The sequence below is a fragment of the Amphiura filiformis genome, chromosome 8, assembly GCF_039555335.1.
Source record: "Amphiura filiformis chromosome 8, Afil_fr2py, whole genome shotgun sequence".
In the NCBI taxonomy this organism is placed as follows: domain Eukaryota; kingdom Metazoa; phylum Echinodermata; class Ophiuroidea; order Amphilepidida; family Amphiuridae; genus Amphiura; species Amphiura filiformis.
In genome coordinates, this window is record NC_092635.1 from 20,341,672 (window position 1) to 20,366,333 (window position 24,662).

The 24,662-nt window shown below is 36.3% G+C and overlaps 1 protein-coding gene across 1 annotated transcript in view; it reads left to right on the forward strand.

Annotated features, from left to right (window-relative positions):
• Positions 1-24,662, forward strand: part of LOC140158791 (T-complex protein 1 subunit gamma-like) — a 94,571-nt gene that overhangs the window by 43,286 nt on the left and 26,623 nt on the right. Inside the window, exons 6-15 of the mRNA XM_072182006.1 lie at positions 537-657; positions 1,990-2,070; positions 9,230-9,335; positions 10,560-10,709; positions 11,697-11,829; positions 12,433-12,514; positions 13,833-13,931; positions 15,021-15,207; positions 19,474-19,614; positions 21,397-21,528. Of these exons, the coding sequence (XP_072038107.1) occupies positions 537-657; positions 1,990-2,070; positions 9,230-9,335; positions 10,560-10,709; positions 11,697-11,829; positions 12,433-12,514; positions 13,833-13,931; positions 15,021-15,207; positions 19,474-19,614; positions 21,397-21,528 (1,232 nt within the window). The remainder of the gene's footprint in view (positions 1-536; positions 658-1,989; positions 2,071-9,229; positions 9,336-10,559; positions 10,710-11,696; positions 11,830-12,432; positions 12,515-13,832; positions 13,932-15,020; positions 15,208-19,473; positions 19,615-21,396; positions 21,529-24,662) is intronic.

Consider the following 24,662-nt stretch of genomic DNA (forward strand, 5'->3'; position numbering starts at 1 on the left):
TGGAGTTGTTAATGCTATGTAGTGCACAGCTGATGAGTATAATAAAAGTAGGCACCAATATACTCTCTTATGATCTGAATAGAGTGACAAACATTTTTCCAATACCTAGATAAAGTAAGTTTTGAGGTGGCCAATGTCCAAACTATTTGAATGTCAGAAGGTAATAAGTGACATTTTTGGTGAATGTAAGAAATTCATGACAACCTTCACAAAGATATTATAAAGAAATTGACCGTTTTGAAAGGCTTATAACTTTCTGCTACGTCTATGTGTCCATTCACCAGGCTGGTCGTTGGGGCGCCATTGCGGATGCACATGAAATGATTTCTCTCCACAGCTGTATATTTTGGGCAGCTCTGTGGTGTTCCAGTGGTCTGAGGCCAGTCCAGGAAGAGATGTTGCTAATCCAATAATGTATGCAGGTTCTTGCAATAACTAAAATTCAAAAATGGAATGCAAAAATGCAAGAACATGCAGGGTAAAACTATTGTGCTAATATAAATAACCGTATTTGTTCTTGACTTTCTATTGCCTAGCTGGAGAGATGATGGCTGTAGCTGAACCATTCTTGGAACAACAGATGCACCCGACAGTAATTATCAGTGCCTATAAGCAAGCTATGGAAGATATGGTGCAAATGATGAAAGAAAAATGCAGGTAGGTACTGTGCTTGTGAGCTGAGAAATGTATTTAAAGTGCTCTCAAGGAGAGCATGGTGTATGAAGGCTCTGGTTCAATTTCCAGTGGTGGCAACTTGCTGGGATATTGACTTGTGAAAGTATGAATTGCTCTCTCCGTGATTCATTTAGAATACCTGTATATCGCAGCCAGTTTAAATCTGGTCAATATCTCACTTTATGCACGAGGGCCTGCTTGGAAAGCAGTGCTAGCCACTGAAGTAGTTTAAATCAAAAATCAAAAATTTTGAAGTGTAGGGGTGAAAACCCCAGACTTGCCCAGTTTATCTTGGTTACATCCCAAAAGGGCACATATGGAAAGCAATGCTCTGTCAGTAATGATAGACTAGCCTCTATAAATATGTCATAAATAAAATAAAGTAATGATTAACTTGAGCTCAAAAAATTTCACATACAGTACCCAGTATCTATCTAGATCTATAGAGGGCAGCATTGCCAGTACCCAGTATCTATGTCGATCTATAGAGGGCACTATTGCTTTCAGCTCATGACAGAATTAGTATAAGCAGTAGATAAGGTAACAAATTTATGGAGTGGTCGGAAGGTGAATAACACCATAAGAAACCGCCCCCTACAAATTCACACTAGTTGTCACTTCAGAGCTTTAAGCTTATGTCTATCCAATACTCCTCCCACACAGCAGAGGAATTGCAGTCAAATTATGCAACAGTGATCATGATTGCATATGAATGACATGTAGAGGAAATCCATTGACAAGTGTTTGCACACTTTCTCTTCAGTCTGTGCTCTTGGAGTTATCCTGTAGATCACAGATGTTCACGGTGTGCTAGACTAACCATTGGAAGTCTTTGGCAATCTGGCATATTCATTCGCATGATTGTCACTCCAACTTCCATACAGAACATTATGAATTGCATCCAGTACAAATTTGAATTTCAAATAGAGCTAACTGAAAGGGGGACGCAATTTGAAATCTACACTCCCTGTGTGGGAGATTTAAGGCCATGCCATTCCATGGGGGTGTATGGATTTCAAATGGAATAGCCCATCAGACCTCATAATAAGCACTAAAATGGTCATTTTGAGAGGGTATTTATTATATTATAGATTATATTATATTATATTATATTATATTCAGTACTAATAACAGGAAATTCTTAGTGGAATATGGTCACTGATAATTTTGTGAGCGAATGCATGTGTGTAAGAGGGCGCATTGTTATGTCTGAAAATGTATGGGTTCTCTAGCAAAATATACCGATTGGTACAAATTGACCATATCAATTCATCGTAATCAGATTTTAATACCATTTTTCTCTTTTCTTTACAGCAAACCTGTTGATGTTACAAACCGTGATGAGATGATGAAGATTATACAGAGCTGTGTCGGTACCAAATTTATTAGCAAATGGTAAGAGAATTGAAATGGAGTGCAAGGACTAATAAAGGGATGTTACACTTCCGAAAGCTCTCATCTTATTAGCTATATTTAGTGGGGTATTTTAATAATATTGTTCATGATATTTACAATTTTCAAAGTGGTTTCTTTCATTTGTGCTTTCAATATTCTACATATTAGGAGGCAAAATTATTTTGTTGGGTTTTAAAGTTTTTGTTCTGAACTGACAAACCTACAAAAAGCATGAACTTCAAAACTTGGCAATAATTTCCAACTACATAAGCATTACCTAGTAGTTCCCAAATTGTGAGTTGCAAACTCTGCAAATGAAATATGATTAACGTAAGTAAAAAAATCTGATCTGATGCATGAGAATAAACAAGAATATGGGGACCGATAAGAAGTAAAAAGAAAATAAGGTATGTTGTATTTTAATGTGACAATTTATTATATACCTCTCTAGTGTTCACTTGAATTTTCCTCTCTGTTGTTAAATTACACAGCCGTGACGTTAGTCACGGCTGTGTCTTTTTTCTTACAGGTTCTTTCTTTCTTTCTTCTTCTTCTTCTTCTTCTGTCAACCATTACATTTGCTCTAGCACTCACATGCTTACATCGATTTTGACCTAACTTGGTCACAATGATCATTGACCGTGCCCCTACATGTCACATGAAACTCGTGGGGTCAAATGTCACGCAGGGGTCATAGGTGTCAAAAACGTGATTTCAACTCAAAATGCATCTTCTCCCACACCTTACGTGGGACAGCGACCCCACTTGCACACATGGATTGTTATTACCCAGTGTCTATGTGGTGTACACAGATTTGGGGTCAAAGGTCATTAAGGGGTCACTTCCGGTATATAAAACGAAAAACCTTCACAAATTTTTATTAGCTAAGTAAAACATAGCACAGTAACGGAATGTTCACATATGATCTGCAGTCACCCAATGTATATGTGGTATTTTTTTTAATTGGGGTCAAAGCTCATTAAGGGGTCACTTCCGGTATAAAAAGAAATACCTTTAAAATGCATCTTCTTCCACAAATTATGTGGGACAGAGACGCTACTTGCACACATGCATTGTTATTACCCAGTGTCTATGGGGTGTACACAGATTTGGGGTCAAGGGTCATTAAGGGGTCACTTCCGGTATAAAGCGAAATACCTTCCATTTTTTTTATTAGCTAAGTAAAACATGGGACAGTAACGATATGTTCACACATGATCTGCAGTCACCCAATGTATTTGTGGGCATTTGTATTTGGGGTCAAATCTCATTAAGGGGTCACTTCCGGTATAAAACGAAATACCTTTAAAATGCATCTTCTTCCACAGATTATGTAGGACAGTGGCCCACTTGCACACATGTATTGTTATTACCCAGTGTCTATGGGGTGTACACAGATTTGGGGTCAAAGGTCATTAAGGGGTCACTTCGGTATAAAACGAAAAACCTTCAAAAATTTTTATTTGCTAAGAAAAACATAGGACAGTAACGGTATGTTCACATATGAGTTGCAGTTACCCAATGTATATGTGGTATTTTTTATTTGGGGTCAAAGGTCATTAAGGGGTCGCTTCGAATAAAAGCGAAATACCTTTAAAATGCATCTTCTCCCACAAATTACGTAGGACAGTGACACCACTTGCACATATGCATTGTTATTACCCAGTGTCAATGTGGTGTACACAGATTTGGGGTCAAAGGTCATTAAGGGGCCACTTCCGGTATAAATCGAAATATTTTCAAAAAATTTTATTAGCTAAGAAAAACATAGGAGAGTGATGGTATGTTCACTATTGAATTGTGTTTAACCAATGTATATGTGGTATTTTTTATTTGGGGTCAAAGGTCATTAAGGGGTCATTTCCGGTATAAAACGAAATACCTTTAAAATACATCTTCTCCCACAAATTACGCAGGACAGTTATGCCACTTACACACATGCATTGTTATTACCCAGTGTCTATGGGGGTACACAGATTTGGGGTCAAAGTTCATTAAGCGGTCACTTCCGGTCTGAGACGAAAAACTTTCAAAATGCCCCATCTGCCACAAATAACATGGCAAAGTAATGCCACGCAGCATGCGCATACATTGACATTAGCCAATGTCTATGGGGTTTTCATATATTTTGGGATCAAAGGTCATTAAAGGGTCACAACACGGCTGTGTTCGTGGTCTTAGACCACAGCTAATTCTTCTTCTTTCTTCTGTCAATTTTTACATTGCTCTAGCACTCACATGCTTACATCGATTTTGACCTAACTTAGTCACAATGATCATTCACCGTGCACCTACAAGTTACATGAAACTCATGGGGTCAAAGGTCACGCAGAGGTCATAGGGGTCAAAAACGTGATTTCAACTAAAAATGCATCTTCTGCCACAACTTACGTAGGACAGCGACGCCACTAGCACACATGCATTGATATTATCCAGTGTCTATGTGGTGTACACAGATTTGGGGTCAAAGGTCATTAAGGGGTCACTTCGGTATAAAATGAAATACCTTCAAAATTTTTATTAGCTAAACAAAACATAGGCCAGTAACGGTATGTTGACATATGAGTTGTAGTAACCCAGTGTATATGTGATATTTTTTATGTGGAATCAAAGGTCATTAAGGGGTCACTTCCGGTATAAAAACGAAATACCTTTAAAATGCATCTTCTCCCACAAATTACGTAGGACAGTGACGCCACTTGCACACATGTATTATAATTACCTAGTGTCTATGGGGTGTACACAGATTTGGGGAAAATGTAGAACAGTAACGGTATATGCACACATAAATTGTGGTTACCCAGTGTATATGTGGTATTTTTTAATTTGGGGTCAAAGGTCATTAAGGGGTCACTTCCGGTATAAATAGATATACTTATAAAATGCATCTTCCACAAATTACGTAGGACAGTGACGCCACTTGCACACATGCATTGGTGTTACCCAGTGTATATGGGGCATTGGGGTGTACACAGATTTGGGGTCAAAGGTCATTAAGGGGTCACTTCCGGTATAAAAGCGAAATACCTTCAAAAATTTTATTAGCTAAGAAAAAGCGAAGGACAGTGACGGTATGTTCATATATGAATTGTGGTTACTCAGTGTATATGTGGTATTTTTTTATTTTAGGTCCAACGTCATTAAGGGGTCACTTCCGGTCTGAGACGAAAACCCTTCAAAATGTCCCTTCTGCCACAAATAACATGGCATAGTGATGCCACGTGCAAATGTGCATTGACATTAGCCAATGTCTATGGGGTTTTCATATATTTTGGGGTCAAAGGTCATTAAGGGGTCACAGCACGGCTGTGTTCGTGGTCTTAGACCACAGCTAAGTCTAGTTATTATTTTTGTCTGTTCGGCATCCTTTGATTTTGATATTATTTGTGTCTCCTATGCCCTGCTATAATTGAAGAACAAATTAAAAAGACTAGTTTGCGTCTGATGTCAGGGCAAAGACGCGGCGTGATTGGTCGTCATACGCAAACTAGTCTTTTTAATTCGGTCTTCAATTATAGAGTGAAGCATCCAAGCCATCTTCTTAACTTAATTTAAATTTTATTATTCAGATATGAATTGATTTTTTTTTGCAACATGTGCAATAAGACTCGTATAATATGTTACTTTTTCACAAAGTTTAAAAAAATAATCCTTCAAATGTCAAAAACTGATGAGTCTTTAAACATGACATTTATTAATCTTCTTGGTTGTTTTTGTTTTTTGTTATTTATGTAATGCAAGGATGCTACTTCAACACCTTGATTCTTGGAAAGCACTTGTTTTTGCTAAATTTGATATTAAAGAACTCAATATTTGATTAGATTACCACTTCTATATATGTCTTCATTAAAATGCATGAGTAGACATTACACGGATCAACACAGGTTTAAAACATGATGTTAATACTCATCAAGGTAAATGTTCACTTGGGATTTCTATTTCTATGAACTGAAGTGTGGGAGTTGTTTATAATGACACTTCAAGGTATCAATTTGACACTCTTTGAAATAGAGCCACGTGGGTGTTATTAATTTGGACTTAGGACGGTATGTTTTTTTAGCAGTTTTGTATTTAGCATTTCCCCCCTTCAACACCCAGGCGAAATAAAGTGAATGATTGTTAACCTAACTCTTGGTTAGGCATATGGTGTGCAGTAATATAGCCAACTAATATACCAAGTTATTCTATTCCATATCAAATGATGAAGTGTTACACTAGCTTCCAGAGTAGCTTCCAGAGAAGTACGGCACTTGTTAGCTGTGATTGACGAGAGCGTCTTGTTAATGAGCAACATACGGGGAGCTTTGTGTTCCCTTCATGAGCGCCACTCTGCGCCGACCAACATTTGACGCGTTATCAGCCAATCAGATTGTCGGTTTGTTGTTATGATTGTCAGACAATTGAATCAGCCAATCAGAACCCTACTTTTGTGTTTATGCTGTGTACGCTCTTATAATGTGTAAGGTGAAATGATAGCAAATTGACATATAATAGAGGTTAAGATGCTCAGCACACTTTCTCTTCAGTCTGTGCTCTTGGAGTTATCCTGTAGATCACAGATGTTCACAATGTGCTAGACTAACCATTGGAAGTCTTTGGCAATCTGACATACTCATTGGCATGATTGTCACTCCAACTTCCATACAGAGCACACAATGAAGTGGCTCAATATTTTATCACCAATTCTATATATGGAATGTCTTCATTAAAATGCTAGACATTGCATGGATCATCGTAATATCAAAACACAATATAAAATACTCATCCAGGTATTTGTTCTCTTGGGATTTCTATTTCCAAGAAGTGAAGTGTGTGGGTGCTCTATAATCAGACACTACCCAGTATCAATTTGACACATTTAAATATCATGTGTGTGGTTTTAAGGATTAATAGCCTTAGGGAGTTGTTTTTGTGTTATTTTAACCAACCACATTGGTGTTTTTAATCTGGAGTGGGGGTTGGTATATGTTTTAGCAGTTTAAAGTCTTGGCATTTTACAGGCATGATATTTTTCAGCCGATAAGCTGAATTCAGCCTTTTTGACTTCTCAAATTAACTTTTTTTTAAAATTTATTATTATTATCATTATTTTGAGCCCAATTTTGGATAGTTTTTGCCAATTTCACACTGTTTTTCATCCTTTTTGTACTACTTCAGCTTTTTCAAGTAATATTGAGCCAATTTGCTACCTGATTTTAGGGTTATTTTCTGTGTAAATGTGTATGATACTTAAGCTGCATTAGTTTTTGCTCAATTTGCACAACAAAACTTAAGTCTAATTCCTTCAGTTTAATTATCCTTCATTTGCCTCAACTCAAGAACCAAGAGAGAATTCAAAAGACATGTGTTAATGGTTAAATATGCCTTTGAAGGGAAAGTCATTTGCAGACTAAAGAGGCTAAATATGTCAATCACTTTTACCTGAAATGTATCATATAGCCCTTTCGCAAATATGGGACTGCGCATCAGCTGACAACTGGGCATAGAATATGTCAATCACTTCTACCTAAGACATGTATCAGATAAGCCTTTTCGCAATTTCAGAAAATCTCAGACTGTGCATTAGCTGACAACTGCGCATCAACATCTGGGTCTTTGAGAGATGACAACCATGTGACAACAGAACCTCCTCCATTGACGATTAATGTGATGAACCGCGCCTGAAAAGGATTCCCCATTTCTTTTTGCACTCTAGCAGATTCTAGCTAACTCGTCAATACTTTCATTGACTTAGTTTTTATCATGCTCGTATCCAATTGTCTTGACATATATTATGCTTTGTATTGTTTGTATTAGTTTTATGGTTCATGTAGCTGTATATATTCTTTTGTAAAGCGCTCCGTTCTTTGTGGGGCGCTCAATAAATGCCTATTATGTTATGTTATACAAGTGTTCAGAAGATATCAAGAGCAGACCCAAAAATATGAAAAACACATGCAGGAAGTGTTTCTTAAAAAGTGTGAAGTTCACCCGTATTGAAATACTGTAGTGAGTGCTCAATTTCCCAAGCAATGAATTTAGTGCTTGCGCAGTCGGAGATTTCCTAATTGCGAAAGGGCTGTTATAGTTGTGTAGATGATAAATTTACTGTTCTTGTGGCCCTTTTGGTAGAGTATTATCACAGGCTTAGAACTCTTAGAATTCTGAGATGGTCTGTGGTTGGTGAACATTTTCATACTGATCTAAATTGTGAATTATATAACTTAAGGGATCTAAAATGAGTGTTTATTGCGTTTCGACAGTATTTTTGGTGGGACATGAGAGCACCTCAGACCTATCGAATTGCATTATGAATACGAAGCATGTCTTTCTGATATCAAATAATTTTCATTTTTTGAAAATCACAATATAATACAAATTTGATGACAAATTATAAAAATTTGATATTTTTCAAATTTTTGATACATAACAGTCCTCAAGTAAATTATATAAATCTAATGACATATTCTTAAAGTGTATGTAGCAGGGAGGAAAAGCCGACGGTCAATTGAAAATTTTGACCTTTCTCTCTCTCTCTGTGTCAGGTGGCGCTGTGTAGCGCTGCTGTGGTCTTCACAAGAGTGCGCCATCTCACTCGATCTGATGCCAAGTGCGTTGCACCTTGCATTCCCTGGTTAGAAACCAGCTTCCCGTCATTAGTCCAAGATGTTGGTGGGCGTCCTCTTCCTCGTTGCCTTCCATAGCCCCTTGCAAAATCTGTTTTTCTACACCTCCATGTTTCCTGACAATATGGCCAAAGTACTTCAGCTTTCTCTCCATTATGCCGCTTCTGATGGTTAGACTTGTATTTTTCCCAAAAAGACCTATTTTGTTTGGTGTTTTGGGAAAAAAAATCCATATCTTCAATACTGAAAGGTCAAAATTTTCAATTGATCGTCGGCTTTTCATCCCACCTACATACACTTTAAGTATAAATCATCAGATTTATAAAGTTTACTTCAAGTACTGTTAAATATCAAAAATATCTATTTTTAATGATTTGCCATAAAATGTGTATTAAATTGCAATTTCAAAAAATCAAAATTATTTGATATCAGAATGACATTCTTCGTATTCAGAATGCAATTCGATATGTCTGATGTGCTCTAATGTCCCACAATAAATACTGTCCAAACGTTCATACCCCAGCCCTTAACTATTTCATTTTTTTTATTCTCAGGGGTGATCTAGCTTGCAAGATAGCATATGAGGCCGTGTCTACTGTGTCACTTGAGGAGCATGGGCGTAAGGAGATTGATATCAAACGCTATGCCAAAGTAGAAAAGGTAATTGATTAGCTAATTATTCAGTACACTTAACTTTTCAAGTGTTTGAATGTTCTTTCTGCACTGTTGAAAGATATGCTGTCATGCAGGAAATTGTAAACTGATGTTAAAAAAGAGTTCACCATCATATCATGTCAAATCATCTTGTCTGTGTTCAGGAAGTAGATGCATTTTTAGGATTGTAGATTAAATCAAACATTTTTGTTTGACAAATGCATTGAAAAAGTACTCACAACTTGAGCTTTCACCTTATTCACAAGCCAAATAAGGGAAGCTATCCAAATTCGCAAGAATGGGGCCAAGCGTCTTATTTCTTTCGATTATGTGTACAATCCACTGCTAAAAACATTGTCACTTTCTGGAAATGCAGACCTGAAACTTTTCCACATTTTAGCGGATTTCATGTTGATCAAATTCGCATGTTTTCTTTTATTTTCTGCCCAATTTGAGCCATTTTACCCCAATTTTACGCTGTTTTCCATCTTTCTTTTTTTTGTGAGTATTTTCAGCTTTTTTCACTAAAGGTTCGGGTCTGGAAATGTCAATATGAAATTTACAGAAAATGCAGTAGACCAAGTCACTTGTGATCAAGCCGTTGGTATAGATGGCAAAATGTAAAGTTGGCAATATTTCATTAGATTTGTCAAGCAAAAATGTTCAAATTATCTTATCTGTGTAAGAACATGTTTAAAACGGATGAATCAATGGTTTAATCAACCACAAGTTATGTGCTTCCCACATTAGGTCTATTTCCAATCAGTTTGTCTAGGCAGCACACTTACTCTTCAGTCTGTGCTCTTGGAGTTATCCTGTAGATCACAGATGTTCACGGTGTGCTAAACTAAACTGTGGAAGTCTGTGGCAATCTGACATACTCATTGGCACGATTGTCACTCCAACTTCCATACAGAGAACACAATCCTACCTTTTCCGGGTCCAGTGAGTACAAAGAGCGTCCTGGGTGCGAAAAACTGAGAACCCTGGCCACCAACATTTACCCTATAATGCTAGCTTTAAATTGAATTAAATGTGTTATTATATGATACACAGTAACTATGTAAACCAATCAGTAAATGTTAGTTCACCTCAAATAAATATCTGTAAGAACCAGATTAAAAGCACAGTTTAACATGCATCAATCTCTTTTAGGTACAAGGTCAGTAAGTATGGAATGCCCTTATAAGTTTACTTGTCTAATAAAACTTCTATTTGCTTTCCTTTCAGATTCCTGGCGGTACGATAGAAGAATCCAAGGTGTTGACCGGCGTGATGTTAAACAAAGACATAACCCATCAACGTATGAGACGACGCATCGAGAACCCACGTATCATGTTATTAGATTGTTCACTGGAATACAAGAAAGGAGAAAGTCAAGTAAGCTTATAAGCAGAATTTATGCTGGTTTCACATTTATATAGTGCCTTAGATCCATTATTAAATGGATATCAAAACACTATATATTTATTCCACTGCCACAAGGATATCATACCATTTAGCGGCACCAGTATGGCTACCCCCTTACAGCCCAATTACCTCGCAGTCATGAGTCGAACGTCATAACTGTTAAGCCACTTTCTCTCGATATAACACTCACTGCTGGGAAATTTAGTGCAGTTTTGCCCAGATGAAAATTTAGTGTTTGTTATGAATAGGTGCACCAACCCATTGAGTAAAGGTAGTGCCTATTTAGCGTTTAAGATGACAGTTAATGTGGAAAAATAAATTGCCATGACATAAAATTTATGTATAGCATGTTTCCCCTTCAAGACCTAGGTGTAATAAATGATAGTGAACTTGTCAAGGTGTGTTCAGTTGGTGTTTTATCTACTATTGTATGCAGTAAAAGGATGTACATGTAGTGCCGAGGTAAAATGGTGACGAACTTACAAGCTGGCAACTGGTTGTATTGTTAACCATAGTTTCTTGTTAATTATCTTGTCTGTGGATGAACAGTAGCTAAACATTATTTATCAAAACTGATGAATCAAGCATGAGTGAAGTGTTTCACATATTTAAATATGACCCATCAATATCAATACAGGTGTAGATGTTTGTATAGGTTGCATACTTACTCTTCAGTCTGTGCTCTTGGAGTTATCCTGTAGATCACAGATGTTCACGGTGTGCTAAACTAAACATTGGAAGTCTTTGGCAATCTGACATACTCATTGGCATGAATGTCACTCCAACTTCCATACAGAGAACACAAAGGATTCAAGATCTATTAGCATTTAAGATGTTAGTGAAGGCTTTTTTGGCGATCACAACCTGTTTGATCATACCAGAAGTTATACTTTAATTGAAAATGTGAGTTTGGCAAAATTTGATTTAAAATGTGGTGATTGTCTTGTTTTTCTTCAGACCAATCTTGAAATCACCAAAGAAGAGGATTTCACTAAGATTTTGCAGCTGGAAGAAGAGTACATCCAGCGTGTGTGTGCTGAGATCATTGCCTTCAAACCAGATTTGATCTTCACAGAAAAGGGCATTTCAGGTAAGCTCAAATTTGGGATGGTTTTGACACTGCGCACTTCCTGGCGATGTAACATTGCCTCTGATTGGTCAATTACATGATACCTTCACTTTAATCACCAATCAGAATAGAGCTTTGCAAATAATTCACCCAAATTTTTTTGTGTGGTGAAATTATTCTAACAATGTTACTGATTGGTCCAATTGATAATGAAAACTTCTTTTTGACCAATCGGCAGGTAGTTCTCATGGGGTTAACAGTATCAAAAGAAGCTTGATGAGCTGCTCTGCTCTATTTGATATGTGAAATAATGTGAAATGGTGTTTCAGTAAATCTTGCTGAAATTCTCTTACATATAGAAAGAGACTGATATTTAGAATCGCATTGAATGCACAAAATCAAAACAGTGGTTTTGCAGTGGAATGTTTTCATTTCTTACACAAGAGCAGAGATGTAAGATTTTTGTCAATTGCTGGAATTCCGCACCCTTGGCGTAAGGATGCTATGCTATATCTGGATCAGAGAGCACACAGACTCAAATAGGGCACTAAAGCTATCCCATATAGTACACAATATCTGTCAAATGTGTCACATAATACAATGTTTTTGTTTGTTTTCCTGCAGATTTAGCACAGCACTATTTAGTTAAGGCCAACATTACAGCCATTCGTAGAGTAAGGAAATCTGACAATAATAGGATTGCAAGGTAAGAAATCAGAGGTACAACGTATCAAGAGGTTATCAAGAAGTGTTCAACCTGCTGAAACTCATTTTGATTTTGCCACATCCATGAGCACATGATGTTATAGTGTTAACAGAAAAAAGTTTTCATTTTTACAACATAGGGAAAAACTGTGTATTTAATTAACAAAACCTTTTCCATCGAATTCATCATATCAATCTTTAATACCATGTTCAACTGAATTAGGCCCCTCCCCCCTAAGTTAGCCTCCCTGTGAATTATAACACCCATAAAATCATTCTATGGGTATTATATTTTCATGAATTAGAATATTTTTTTGCAAGACAAATGTCTAGTTTGACTCTCTAATAAAATAATTGTTAAGCACCTCCTTCAGACGACTTGAGTGCCTGGGGAGGTAATTAGGTCAAATATGGTACAAGTTAGTATTTAGCCTCTGAATGGAGAGCAAATAGCAGATACAATGTGCACACTACTCTTCAGTCTGTTTTCTTGGAATTTATTCCTGTAGATCACAGATGTTCACGGTGTGCTAAACTAAAGTCTGGGGGTGTACAAACTATCTAGGTGATTAAATGCCATGACTGTAGTATCCTTCCACACACGTACCATAGCTAGATCTCATACAATCAGATAAATGGAGAACATCTTGTCATTTATTTAGTTATGATTATTATGAGATTAAGATTAAGTTTCTATTTTCAGATGTTAAAAACCCCCAAAAGTATAGTAGACTTACTTACAAAGTTACAAACTATATAGTTAACATGCTTTTAATGTTGTTATCTATTGTTTGCCACTATGGTAAAAGTGGTATTTCTCAAGTGTGTACTTTTCCGTGCTTTGCCAATTATTTTGAACTACTTTTCTTGTTTTTAAATTTATGATTTTGAGGTGTTTTATTTACATAGACCTATACATAAACAAACATATTTGCATGTTTTATTTTTGGTGCATCTGTGTTAAGCCCAAAAAATAATGCTGTACAAATATATCCACTTTACAGTATTTGGATTGCCATTCAATATTCATCAGTAAACTCATCAGTAAACTCGAAGAGATGTAGCACACAGCAGTGGTGTTTTCAAGTACATAACATCTAAAGTGGCAAATTTGGAACCAAAATTAATAGAAACAATGTCATTTTCTGTTTGAGTCAGATTAAACCCATCGTTGTGAATTGCTTCACGATTCATTGGGTTTCGAGTGGGCAGTTGGTTTGTAAAGTTCCTGGAAAAGTGCAATTAGTATCAGTGCTGTGGGGTATCAGTGCTTTGGGTATATATTAAGCTGTAAATGTTATTGCTTTTCTATTCAACAGAGCATGTGGTGCCACTATAGCTAACCGTACAGATGAACTGAAAGAAGAAGACATCGGTACCGGGGCAGGATTATTTGAAATCCAGAAATTTGGAGATGAGTAAGTAAAGATAGACTAAATTAATCTCCATGTTAGGTCTTAGCACAGACACAAACAATGATTTGCTAGACCAAAATGCCCTATAATTCAGAATCTGGCATTATTGGGACAAGTTTTAAATGTAGTGAAAAAGAAGACAAAATCAGACATTTCACATAAAAATCGAATAAGTGTATGATTTGCAGACAAGTGAGGTGCCAAAATTGAGAAGTAATGGTTAACATATGAATGCAAGCAGCCAACTCTTGTGACAGCCAAAACATTTCAACACGGAATTATGTGCAATGTGCACTTTTAAGACTGAATAACACAAGCATGAATTACAGTGATCACATTTGTGACCTGTTACAGCAAAAATTACCTTTTCTCTTTTTCCACATTGCTGGGAATAAATATCAAACAATCATAAGTGGCGGTCAATTTAAATCATCCCCAAGTCAACAAAGTTCAGGAATGTCATCTTATTGTTGATAGTTGGCAGATACACACCTAGACAAAATACAATGATTTGTAACCCACTACTTGAACAGGGTTTAAATAGGTAAAGCAAACAAAGACCAGAGCTGGAGACATTGGCACAGGCTTATCCTCTTCATCAGTGGATTAATGACTGGCTTAAAATGAGATACAAGTACCATTTGCTGTAACTGGTCATATTTAGCTCTTTATGCTTCTTGATCATTTGGTGTAACAGTGGAGACCTTTTAAATTTGATGACTTTAATGTATGAAATTGAAATCTGTAGACAAAAGTTGAGTAAAAACTGTAAGTCCATTCAAGTCCAGTCAGCCAATGCCCAATTTGTAAGTTCTGTATGGAGATTGGTGGCTTTAGTCTTTTAGAGTGCGTATGGGTGTCAAAGCGGGTAAATGTCTAGAAAATACTAATTCCGAATCAAACCATATCACGCATGAGAATTTTCAGGCTTTTGCCTGAATTCAGTCAGTTTTGTTGTCCAAATTTACGCATTTTTTCCTTTTCGGTCTGTTTTGAGTCTTTTAAGGCCGAATTCACACAGTTTTTCAGGCAGTTTTCAAAAAAGCCCTTCCATGCCTGAATATCCATTGTAATTATACATTTGTGTTGCAGATATTTCACCTTTGTAACTGAGTGCAAGAATCCCAAGGCATGCACAATCCTTCTACGTGGTGCCAGCAAAGATGTGCTTAATGAGGTAGAACGCAACCTGCAAGACGCAATGAATACAGCCCGTAATGTCATGATGGAACCCTTCCTGGTACCTGGAGGTGGCGCTGTTGAAATGGCACTCTCTCATGTAAGTTCTAGTCTGTTTTAAAGAAAATTTAAGGCCTTTGAAAGGGTAAAGGTATTATATGAATTCATCTAAACTACAATGAAAGTAGTGATGGAACAGACCGTTTATCATTCAGTTATATTTCCATAAATAGGGGGCATAGGGTAAGGACTGTCAATACATCAATAATAATCAATGAATCCACTATCCAGTAATATCGATATTACTTTCTGAAGAAAAGTTACTGATTATGAAAAAAGAGTATTGAAAAATCAGGGGAAAAGGATTGAAATTGAGCTAATGTGCTAAGTAAGGCTTTTTTCCATGCCAGCAACGAATGAAAAAAGGTGAGGGATGAACTAATAGCATGTATGGATGAATGTAGAAGAATGAATAAAATTGGGAAGAAAATTGATTTATCGATATTTAGTGGCCAATATATCGATTTTTAAAATCCTGACATCGACGGTCCTTAGGTCAATTTTCTCCCTGTGGCTCAAGTGGAAAAGGCGGGGCAGATGACCCATGAGAGCCACATGCAAGAAAAATATTAGGACACACTTGATACTTTTCCAATATGGGGTGGTAATCTGGCGTTGTCATATATGTGCATCTGTTCTTCTTCTCTAGCTGCCTCATCCATGAAAATGATCCCACAAATACTTTTTTATCATAGTGAAACACTACTCAAAATATTGGACCTGCTTATCGTCTATCACACAGTAGAGGGGTGTAGACCGAAAATAGTAAAAACTATTTATTACTACTGACTCATGCCCCCCACCAGCTACAGCCATAATCGGAAGGATATATTTTGTCGTCTATCACTACCAGATGAAAATATCAGGTTTTTCTATATCAAATCATTGAATATGTGAACGCGTCAATTTGCATTTGAAGGGGTACGGAAAGTGTTAAAATAAACCCAGGTACATATAAATAAAATGTTGATTGGCTGTAAGGAATGATCATTGAATACATAAAACTAGCAGATAGGCACACTACTCTTCAGTCTGTTTTCTTGGAGTTTATTCCTGTAGATCACAGATGTTCACGGTGTGCTAAACTAAAGTCTGGAGGTGTACAAACTATCTGGGTGATTAAATGCATTGATAGTAGTATCCTGCCATACAATTACCAGGGGGCACACATATACTTCCATGTGTTGTCATCCTCAAGCAGGCCTCAAATTTCTCACCCTAAACACTGATCTGGAGCATGTGAAAATACCAACCCTAATCACTGACCTTGTAAAAAGGGGTCTCTTTCCACTGACCAATAATATTTAGGCACCCTTTTCACTGCCCCCTCCCCATATAAAACGTACCCTTTTCACTGACCAACCATAAAAAAGGTATCTGTAACTGCAAGATTCAATGATTTCCGCTCACTGTTTTCCCATGTTTTGCGTAATTGTTCAAAAGTATTACCTAATTTCTTATGAAATGGTTGATATGCTGGGAAATTACCATAGCATCTATCTAGATCTCATACAAACGGTTAAAACGAGTGGTCATTTTGTCAAGCTACTCAAAAACTGGGTGAAATTGTTTCTTGGGCGAGTAATTTCGTCAATTGCAAAGAGATTTGCATGCGCGGTTCGAAGTTATTTGTCATTGTATTGCAGTTTATCAACAAAATTGAAACTTCAAAAGCTACCGTTCATTATGTTTTGGTTGAAAGTTCTTTTAAAATTAGTAAATATATATTGCACAAGGTGTAGAATCAGGCTCAGAAATCCTCCGCGAATCGATTCGCGCAAAGATTCTCGTAAAACATCAACAGGCGAATCCATATGGATTCGCGTGAGTGCATGACAGTGTAGCACACTTACTCTTCAGTCTGTTTTCTTGGAGTTTATTCCTGTAGATCACAGATGTTCATGGTGTGCTAAACTAAATTCTGGAGGTGTACAAACTATCTGGGTGATTAAATGCATTGATAGTAGTATCCTGCCATACAATTACCAGGGGTACACATATACTTGTTGTCATCCTCAAGCAGGCCTCAAATTTCTCACCCTAAACACTGATCTGGAGCATGTGAAAATACCAACCCTAATCACTGACCTTGTAAAAGGGGTCTCTTTCCACTGACCAATAATATTTAGGCACCCTTTTCACTGTCCCCTCCCCATAAAAAAACGTACCCTTTTCACTGACCAACCATAAAAAAGGTATCTGTAACTGCAAGATTCAATGATTTCCGCTCACTGTTTTCCCATGTTTTGCGTAAATTTTCAAAAGTATTACCTAATTTCTTATGAAATGGTTGATATGCTGGGAAATTACCATAGCATCTATCTAGATCTCATACAAACGGTTAAAACGAGTGGTCATTTTGTCAAGCTACTCAAAAAACTGGATGAAATTGTTTCTTGGGCGAGAAATGTCATAAATTTCAATGAAATTTGAATGCAAGTAATTTGTCATTGTATTGCAGTTAATCAACAAAAATTTAAAGTTTACAAGCTACCATTCATTACGTCTTGGTTGAGAGTTCTTTTAAAATAAATAAATAAATAGATATTGCACAAGGTGTAGAACTGATATGTATTGAACTTCATAAAAAAATTTAAACAATAGAAACACCTCAACTTGGTCCAAACATAATTTTCAGCCCTCATATTTCACAGGATAAATGAACAGACACATTTTTCTACTGGTACCAAAATATCCAATTTTTGTATTATTATAAAATGATGTACAGTGAAGAGTTGCTAATTTGTCTATCCTCAAAAAATGGAAAGGTAAAAGGAAAGTGTTAAAATGTCAAAATATAGATTTTGACATTTATCAAACATTTATGTTACCATGAAAATATCTTCCCAATGTGGAGGAGGCTATGAATAGAATAAAAAACGGTGCTGGATATTTTTGGAAGTAACGCTTTCACAGGCAGACTGGTAGATAGGTGGGCGGTTATAAACCAGTGATAGTACTAGTAGTTAATTTGGGAGGGATACGATTCCAAGCAAGTGTCTTTAATAGTTGATGAGTGTGTCTGGTGATATTCTGACACCAGATTGGTTTACATCACGCTTGGCTGCTACTGTGTGGGCGCACGGACGTGTTGATATGTTACATTCATCACTTATGCTCTAGATGTAGTGGTAGTGGTATAATACTGGTAGTCTATCATGTTTAGTATACTTCAGCACCTGGGCAGTACCAGTATATCTGTTTCTGGGGCCTAGACCGACATATATATGTTTTTTCTTACCAGGCCAGTATCAGTATATCTGTTTCTGGGGCCTAGACTGACATATGTTTTTTTCTTCTTCTTAAAAAATTATGATGTACCCAGTACAAGATAAATTTGGTGCTTATGAAGCAATTTTCTTAAAATGCAGTTATTTTTGTAACCAGGGTAGCCCCTTCAGTATCTGGTACTGATTTCTAAGAGGGCCTTACATAATATAAATGTATTAACTGAAAATGTATGATTTTGGGTGGTGTTTGTAATAGAAAAATAGGGTTGGAAACACTGGAATATTATTAGCTAGACATCTGAAAATATTGTTAAAAGATAACAGCTCACCCCTGCATTTATTTGATGATCCTGGAAGGTCACACACTTCAGTCAAGAATTTGTCAAATAAGCTGAAAATGAAAGTGTAATAAAGGTATCTGGATTAGTTTAAGGTTATACGATGTATTGTTGGTCGAAGCAGCAGAAAAAAAGTAGTTCACAGCATCTTGCGAATGGTAGTGAGCTTTAGCAAAAATTGCATTGCTCAATTCATAGCAAGCGTGTAGAAGAATTCAAATATCACAGATATACTTTTGTGGGTCCTGTGGTTCTTGAGTTTTGTTGTAAAGAGGGCTGAAACAACAACACTTTTGTAAAACGTACATAACTCATTAACAACAATAAATCAAGCAAGGTTTCAAAGTATGTGATTTGTAAAACATCAAAGTGTTATTTTTCAATAATATTTTGGTTTAGTTAATGAAAGTCAATTATTTTTGGTTGCTTCGACCAACAATATACCTTGTCTACCCTTAAGTCAAGAATTTGTCTAATAAGTTGAAACTGAAAGTGTAGTAAGTGATCTGGATTAGTTTAAACTGGCTTTCAGCGCAAATTGAACATTGAACTAACCTTTCATTTTGGATGTGTGACACAACATCTTCAACAGAAGAAGTCCTGTGATGTTGTGACGGACTTAGACTTTTGATGACAAAAGTAGTAACAAAGTAGGTCAAGGGTCGTGACAAGAGATCCACCATGTATTATGCATTATTCATTCACAATGTGTTTTGCTTATATTTTTCGTTATCATAGCTGATGGCTGAGAAAGCTAAGGGAATTACTGGTGTGCAACAATGGCCGTACCGTGCAGTAGCATCAGCATTAGAAGTTATACCTAGGACTCTTATACAAAACTGTGGTGGCAATACTATACGGACGTTAACAGCACTTAGGGTAAGTGTGTCGTATGTGAAGGTTGAATTCATGACCTTAATCAAAAACTTAATCCATCCATTAAAAATACATCTAAATGGTGCTCTAAATTTAAAAATGTGAAGGTTGATAACGTTACAACAACGATGTTATGCTATATATTAACAGGGAAAGATTGAATTAGTGGCCTGAATGGAAAGACTGTTTTAATCAAAAACTTCATCCTTCCATTAAAAATACATCTAAATGGTGCTCTTCAATTTAAAAATGTGATGTTTACTACAACCAGATGCTACATTATATTATCAAATTTACCCACATGTTTAAGCCACTTTCCGGAACTTACAGATATTTCATCATTTCTGTAGCAAATTGAATTTTGACCATGTAATCTTCAATATATAGCAATAGAATACACAGGACCAACAGCCTGCATTCATGAGTTTTTATCTGTGTGGGTGTGTCAATGAGTGCACATGGTAACATTTTGATGCACACCTGCGATTAAGTAAATTGATTACAGTTAATTAACTTTTCACAGCTTGTGCCTCATCCAAAAATAGTATTGAAAACTGAATGTCATGTTGATGAAGATATAATCATAAAGACTTTCAATACATCCTCTCTGACTTCTTCCATGACAAAAAATTAGAGAAACTTTAACTTTGACATGCAAGGGCATGCCCAAGGCTGCAACAGTTGGAGAAAGGCTGCACGCGGGGGTGTGCCCAAGACTACAACAGTTGGAGAAAGCTTGTAGTCGCCTGATGATGATTGTTTTAGCATTATTTTGCTGAATAAGGCTGGTACATTTCTGAATAAAGTAAATTTATCACATTGTCATAGAAAAATTGGGGATTTGCAAAAGTGGTATAGTTTCTATAGCAACAGGACGAAGCATACAAGATTCAGATATGTACATGTGTCTCTTTAATTTAGTCTCTAAAAATGAGGGTACACATAACAGGGTAATTGGTTTAAATAGAGCAACTTCTCTATCTAGGTTAATTTTATTAGTAATATTTGGTGCTGTTTTCATGTAAGCTTTACTTCATAGCACGCTATTCAGGGTTTGATTTACAAAGAATCGGTAACAAGCAGACAACTTTATCAGTTTGGTGAGCAGGGCTTTCTATGTATTTGGTAATTGATCTGTACTCACATTTCAAGTATTATATAGAAACATCTGGTTCCTTTAACCAAATATGACAGTCAACAAGCAAAGATGCACGCATATCTGAGGTGATGAAGCAAATAAGTTATTTGTCACAAATATTGAGTTTTACATGCCATGGGGGAAAAAAACAGGGAGGGTAGAGACTGCTCTCATTGGAAAGAAAATTTAGATAAAATTCAGAAAAAGTTCAACTGTCTGTTTAATCAACCCTTTTGCATGCTCTTTCCCATCAAATCCCAACCAAAAATTCATTAATTTTGGCTGAACATTTTTAGAAAATATGTTTGCATTTACAGATTTTTGAGATATTTTAGGGCAATTTTAGCCTCACCAAAAAAAACCGCTTGACCAACCAACCAACCCTACTTAAAAGGTCTGTCCGCCCATAGAACAGGGGGGTTTTTTCATCGCTTAACCACTGGAAACTGATGGGCACCAGTCATTTTGATACAGCCTATATGCCACATGGAAATTGTTGCATATCTCAGGAAACACTAGTAAAATTTCAAGGAATATTTGCCACGTTGGAGACAATTATGTACAAGAACATAGAATGAAAAATGATTTTGATTGTCTCAAATGTTAAAGCAATTACAGCTCATTATTTCATTCTGATATACTTACAGGCTAAACACTCAGCATCAGGCAACACATCGTGGGGTATAGATGGAGAGAAGGGTGTGCTAGCAGATATGGAACAATTGGGAGTATGGGATCCCTATGCTGTCAAAGCACAAACCTACAAGACGGCCATGGAGGTAAGCATCAATGACGAGGACAGGATTGGTCCTGTGTCATAGGCTGGGTACCTTTGTGTTACATAGTAAAAAAGTGAAATGTTTCAAACATTTTACCTACACGTGTCATCTGAAGTAGTTCATCCTCCCAAGCATATTGACACCTTTTTGATGAAAATCGGTAAAAAAAATGAGAGAGTGCGGGCAAAAACAATCACAAAGTAGGGATGGGTATTTAACCCCTCTTTTTCCACATTTACAATCGTGCTGAGCAAGTATTAGTCTTTTAAATGACCTTCTGTATTTATTTACTTGGTTTAGATGTCTGGGAGTTCATTTAGACATTTTTTTACTGGATTCAAATTTTTAATGGGGTTTTTAGATCAAATTTAATCAAACACTTAATCCTTCCATAAAAAATACATCTAAATTTAAAAATGTGAGGGTTGCCCTAATCCACTTCCCCCTAATCCACTCGCTACGCTCGTTCCGCTTCGCAAGTTTCCTCCATTCTGGGAATTCCCTAATCGCATGCCTGTAACAACCATCATAAAAAATAATTATAACTTTTTAATGGGGTTTTTAGATCAAATTTAATCAAACACTTAATCCTTCCATAAAAAATACATCTAAATTTAAAAATGTGAGGGTTGATAAGAGTCCCTTGCCCTAACCCACTTCCCCCTAATCCACAACCACCCTTGGCACATTTCATAACAACCATCATAAAAAATAATTATAAATTATTTTAAAACAGGATAAAACATGGGTAATATAGAATAAATTAACCTCAATTTAAGACCTAATTGAATCTTCTAATTGAAGGAATATCAAGAGACAGTGTTTTGAAATCCATGCTGCACATCAAACTGTAACAAAACCACCTTTTTGCTTTTTGAGTACCCCAGTATATGACGCAGGACCTATTTCATTGTAACAAGTGTCGTCAGATTCAAAACATGAGGATTACACTACACACCTTCGACTCACAAAATGTCAGTGATGCACTCACTGAAATTAGTTTACATTTTATTGGCACATTTCCTTTTTAAGATATTTACTTACGGCTGTTAATTTTCATAAACAACTTCAAGCTATCAGGTAATTACCAAGTTATTAATAATTTAGTGGTTAATTTTTGACTTGGGTGGATGAGGCCTCTAGTTCAATCCCCGCTGGAGACAAATAAGAAAATATCATCTGCTCTCTCCATTACTGCATTTCATTTGTGGGGCAGTTGCAGTAAATGACGATGACCTCATAGCCAGTTTCGATTAAGGTAACACCTGACTGTCTGTACACCCTACCGTGGGCATGATGGGAGAACAGTGTCTGACATTGAATGGTTCACCCAGGTTAATAAACACCTCAAAAGAAATAAGTCCCCCTCTGAACATGTCGTCATAACATCATAAGGTTTCTATTTGTACCAACAAAACTAACTTTGAAATAATTATATGACTGTTTAGTAAGTGCTGTGTGAAAATGAGAGATTTCCATGACTTCAGGGCTGAATGAGCCTAAATTGAAGGCAAAAACTGCCCTTTTCAAAAGTCACAAAGTAGGCCTATGCTTGTCACAAAAGTTGATTCATGGCTTGTTACTAATGGAAAACCCCATGTGTTTGAGTGCAGTTTAAAATCCTCACCAAGTGAACATTTACTGTAATGGGCGACTTCAAAAAAAATGACTCCAAAGTGGGACATTTTGTCCGAAAATTCGAATTCGCTATCCAAGTGATTTTTGTGTGTTACTTTGAAGTTAGTATGTTAAAGTTTGTGAAACAATTGAGGGGACAGTCTGAAAGCATCTATTTACTTTTTTATGGTACATGTACTACAGAATATACCCACTTTGTAAGAAAAGTCACATAAAACTTTATTTGTTTTTTAGGTATCTAAAATAATGGTTATCAACACTACTGTAACATTCAGAGGTAATCTGTGACATGGTTAAAGACAAACAAGCCCTTTAAAGTATATCTTTACCATCAAAAACTGAAAAAATATCATTTTTCATATTAAAAACACTGATTTTTACTCACTTGAGGGGCAGAAGTTTTCATTCTCAAAAAAATTAACTGTAGTTAAACTGTTTAACATACCTACATTATAAACAATACCTGTCAGAAACTATTCCAAAAGTTTCAAGTTCATAGCATAATGCATGACAAGGCACTGCAGGATCCAAAATGTATTTATACCATATTTGTACATGGTGTTACACTCCTGACGTGCCAACTTTGATAGGAAATTGCTATTCTGTGGATATCAAAATCCTTGTCTTGTTTAGAAATCAAGTATTTAGATTGTCCAACATATATGAAACATAGAAAAGCTCATTCTACAACAATTATTATGGGTGTCTTTGAAATGTTTTGTCCCTTCTGCAAGAATTTATCTTAAGTTTTTAATATTTTAACGACAATTCAAAACAAAGTATCAATAACACCATGTAAACTTGCCTTTAAAATGTCAACATAGTCTTGTTTTAACCATTCTGAAAATGTGGAGCTAATGCTTCATTCATTTCTAAGATAGTTCAACACCAAGACACATAATGTACTTTGTTCACTTTGTGTTACCCTCCTGACACACCAAAACAGGGGTAGCACTAGGTTTTAAAACCAGGGGTTCTCAGAACCCCTGAACCCCCTGAAAGTGTTAAAAATATGCGCTCAAATCCTAAAACGAGGGGTTCTCTAATCTGTCAAGTATTGAATGTACCATTTTTATATGTATCAGTATCAGATTTTGTGATTTTGGCTATAATGATGTGTTACCGGTACCATTGGTATAATAGTTGTTTAGCCCAGCAAAAAGCGTGATCTCGCTTTTCACGGCACGATTCTCGCCTGTAACCAACTATCTCGCTTTTTAAGAAAGTTCCCGAGCAGTTTACTTACTATAAAAGTGTTGCTTTATGCCATAAAAGTTAGCGAATTCCACAAAATGCAGTTCAACTTGCAAAGTGCAGAATTCAACACCATTGGCACCACATGGAAGCAATGCTTTACTCAATAAAAATGACATTTCATTGCAAATGAGTTCAAGTTTAGGCCAAATATTATGATATTTATTGGATTACTGGAGTATTATGACTATAAAACATAATTCAAGGGCAAATTTTTGTCATTTTTTTCTTCTACGGCCGAT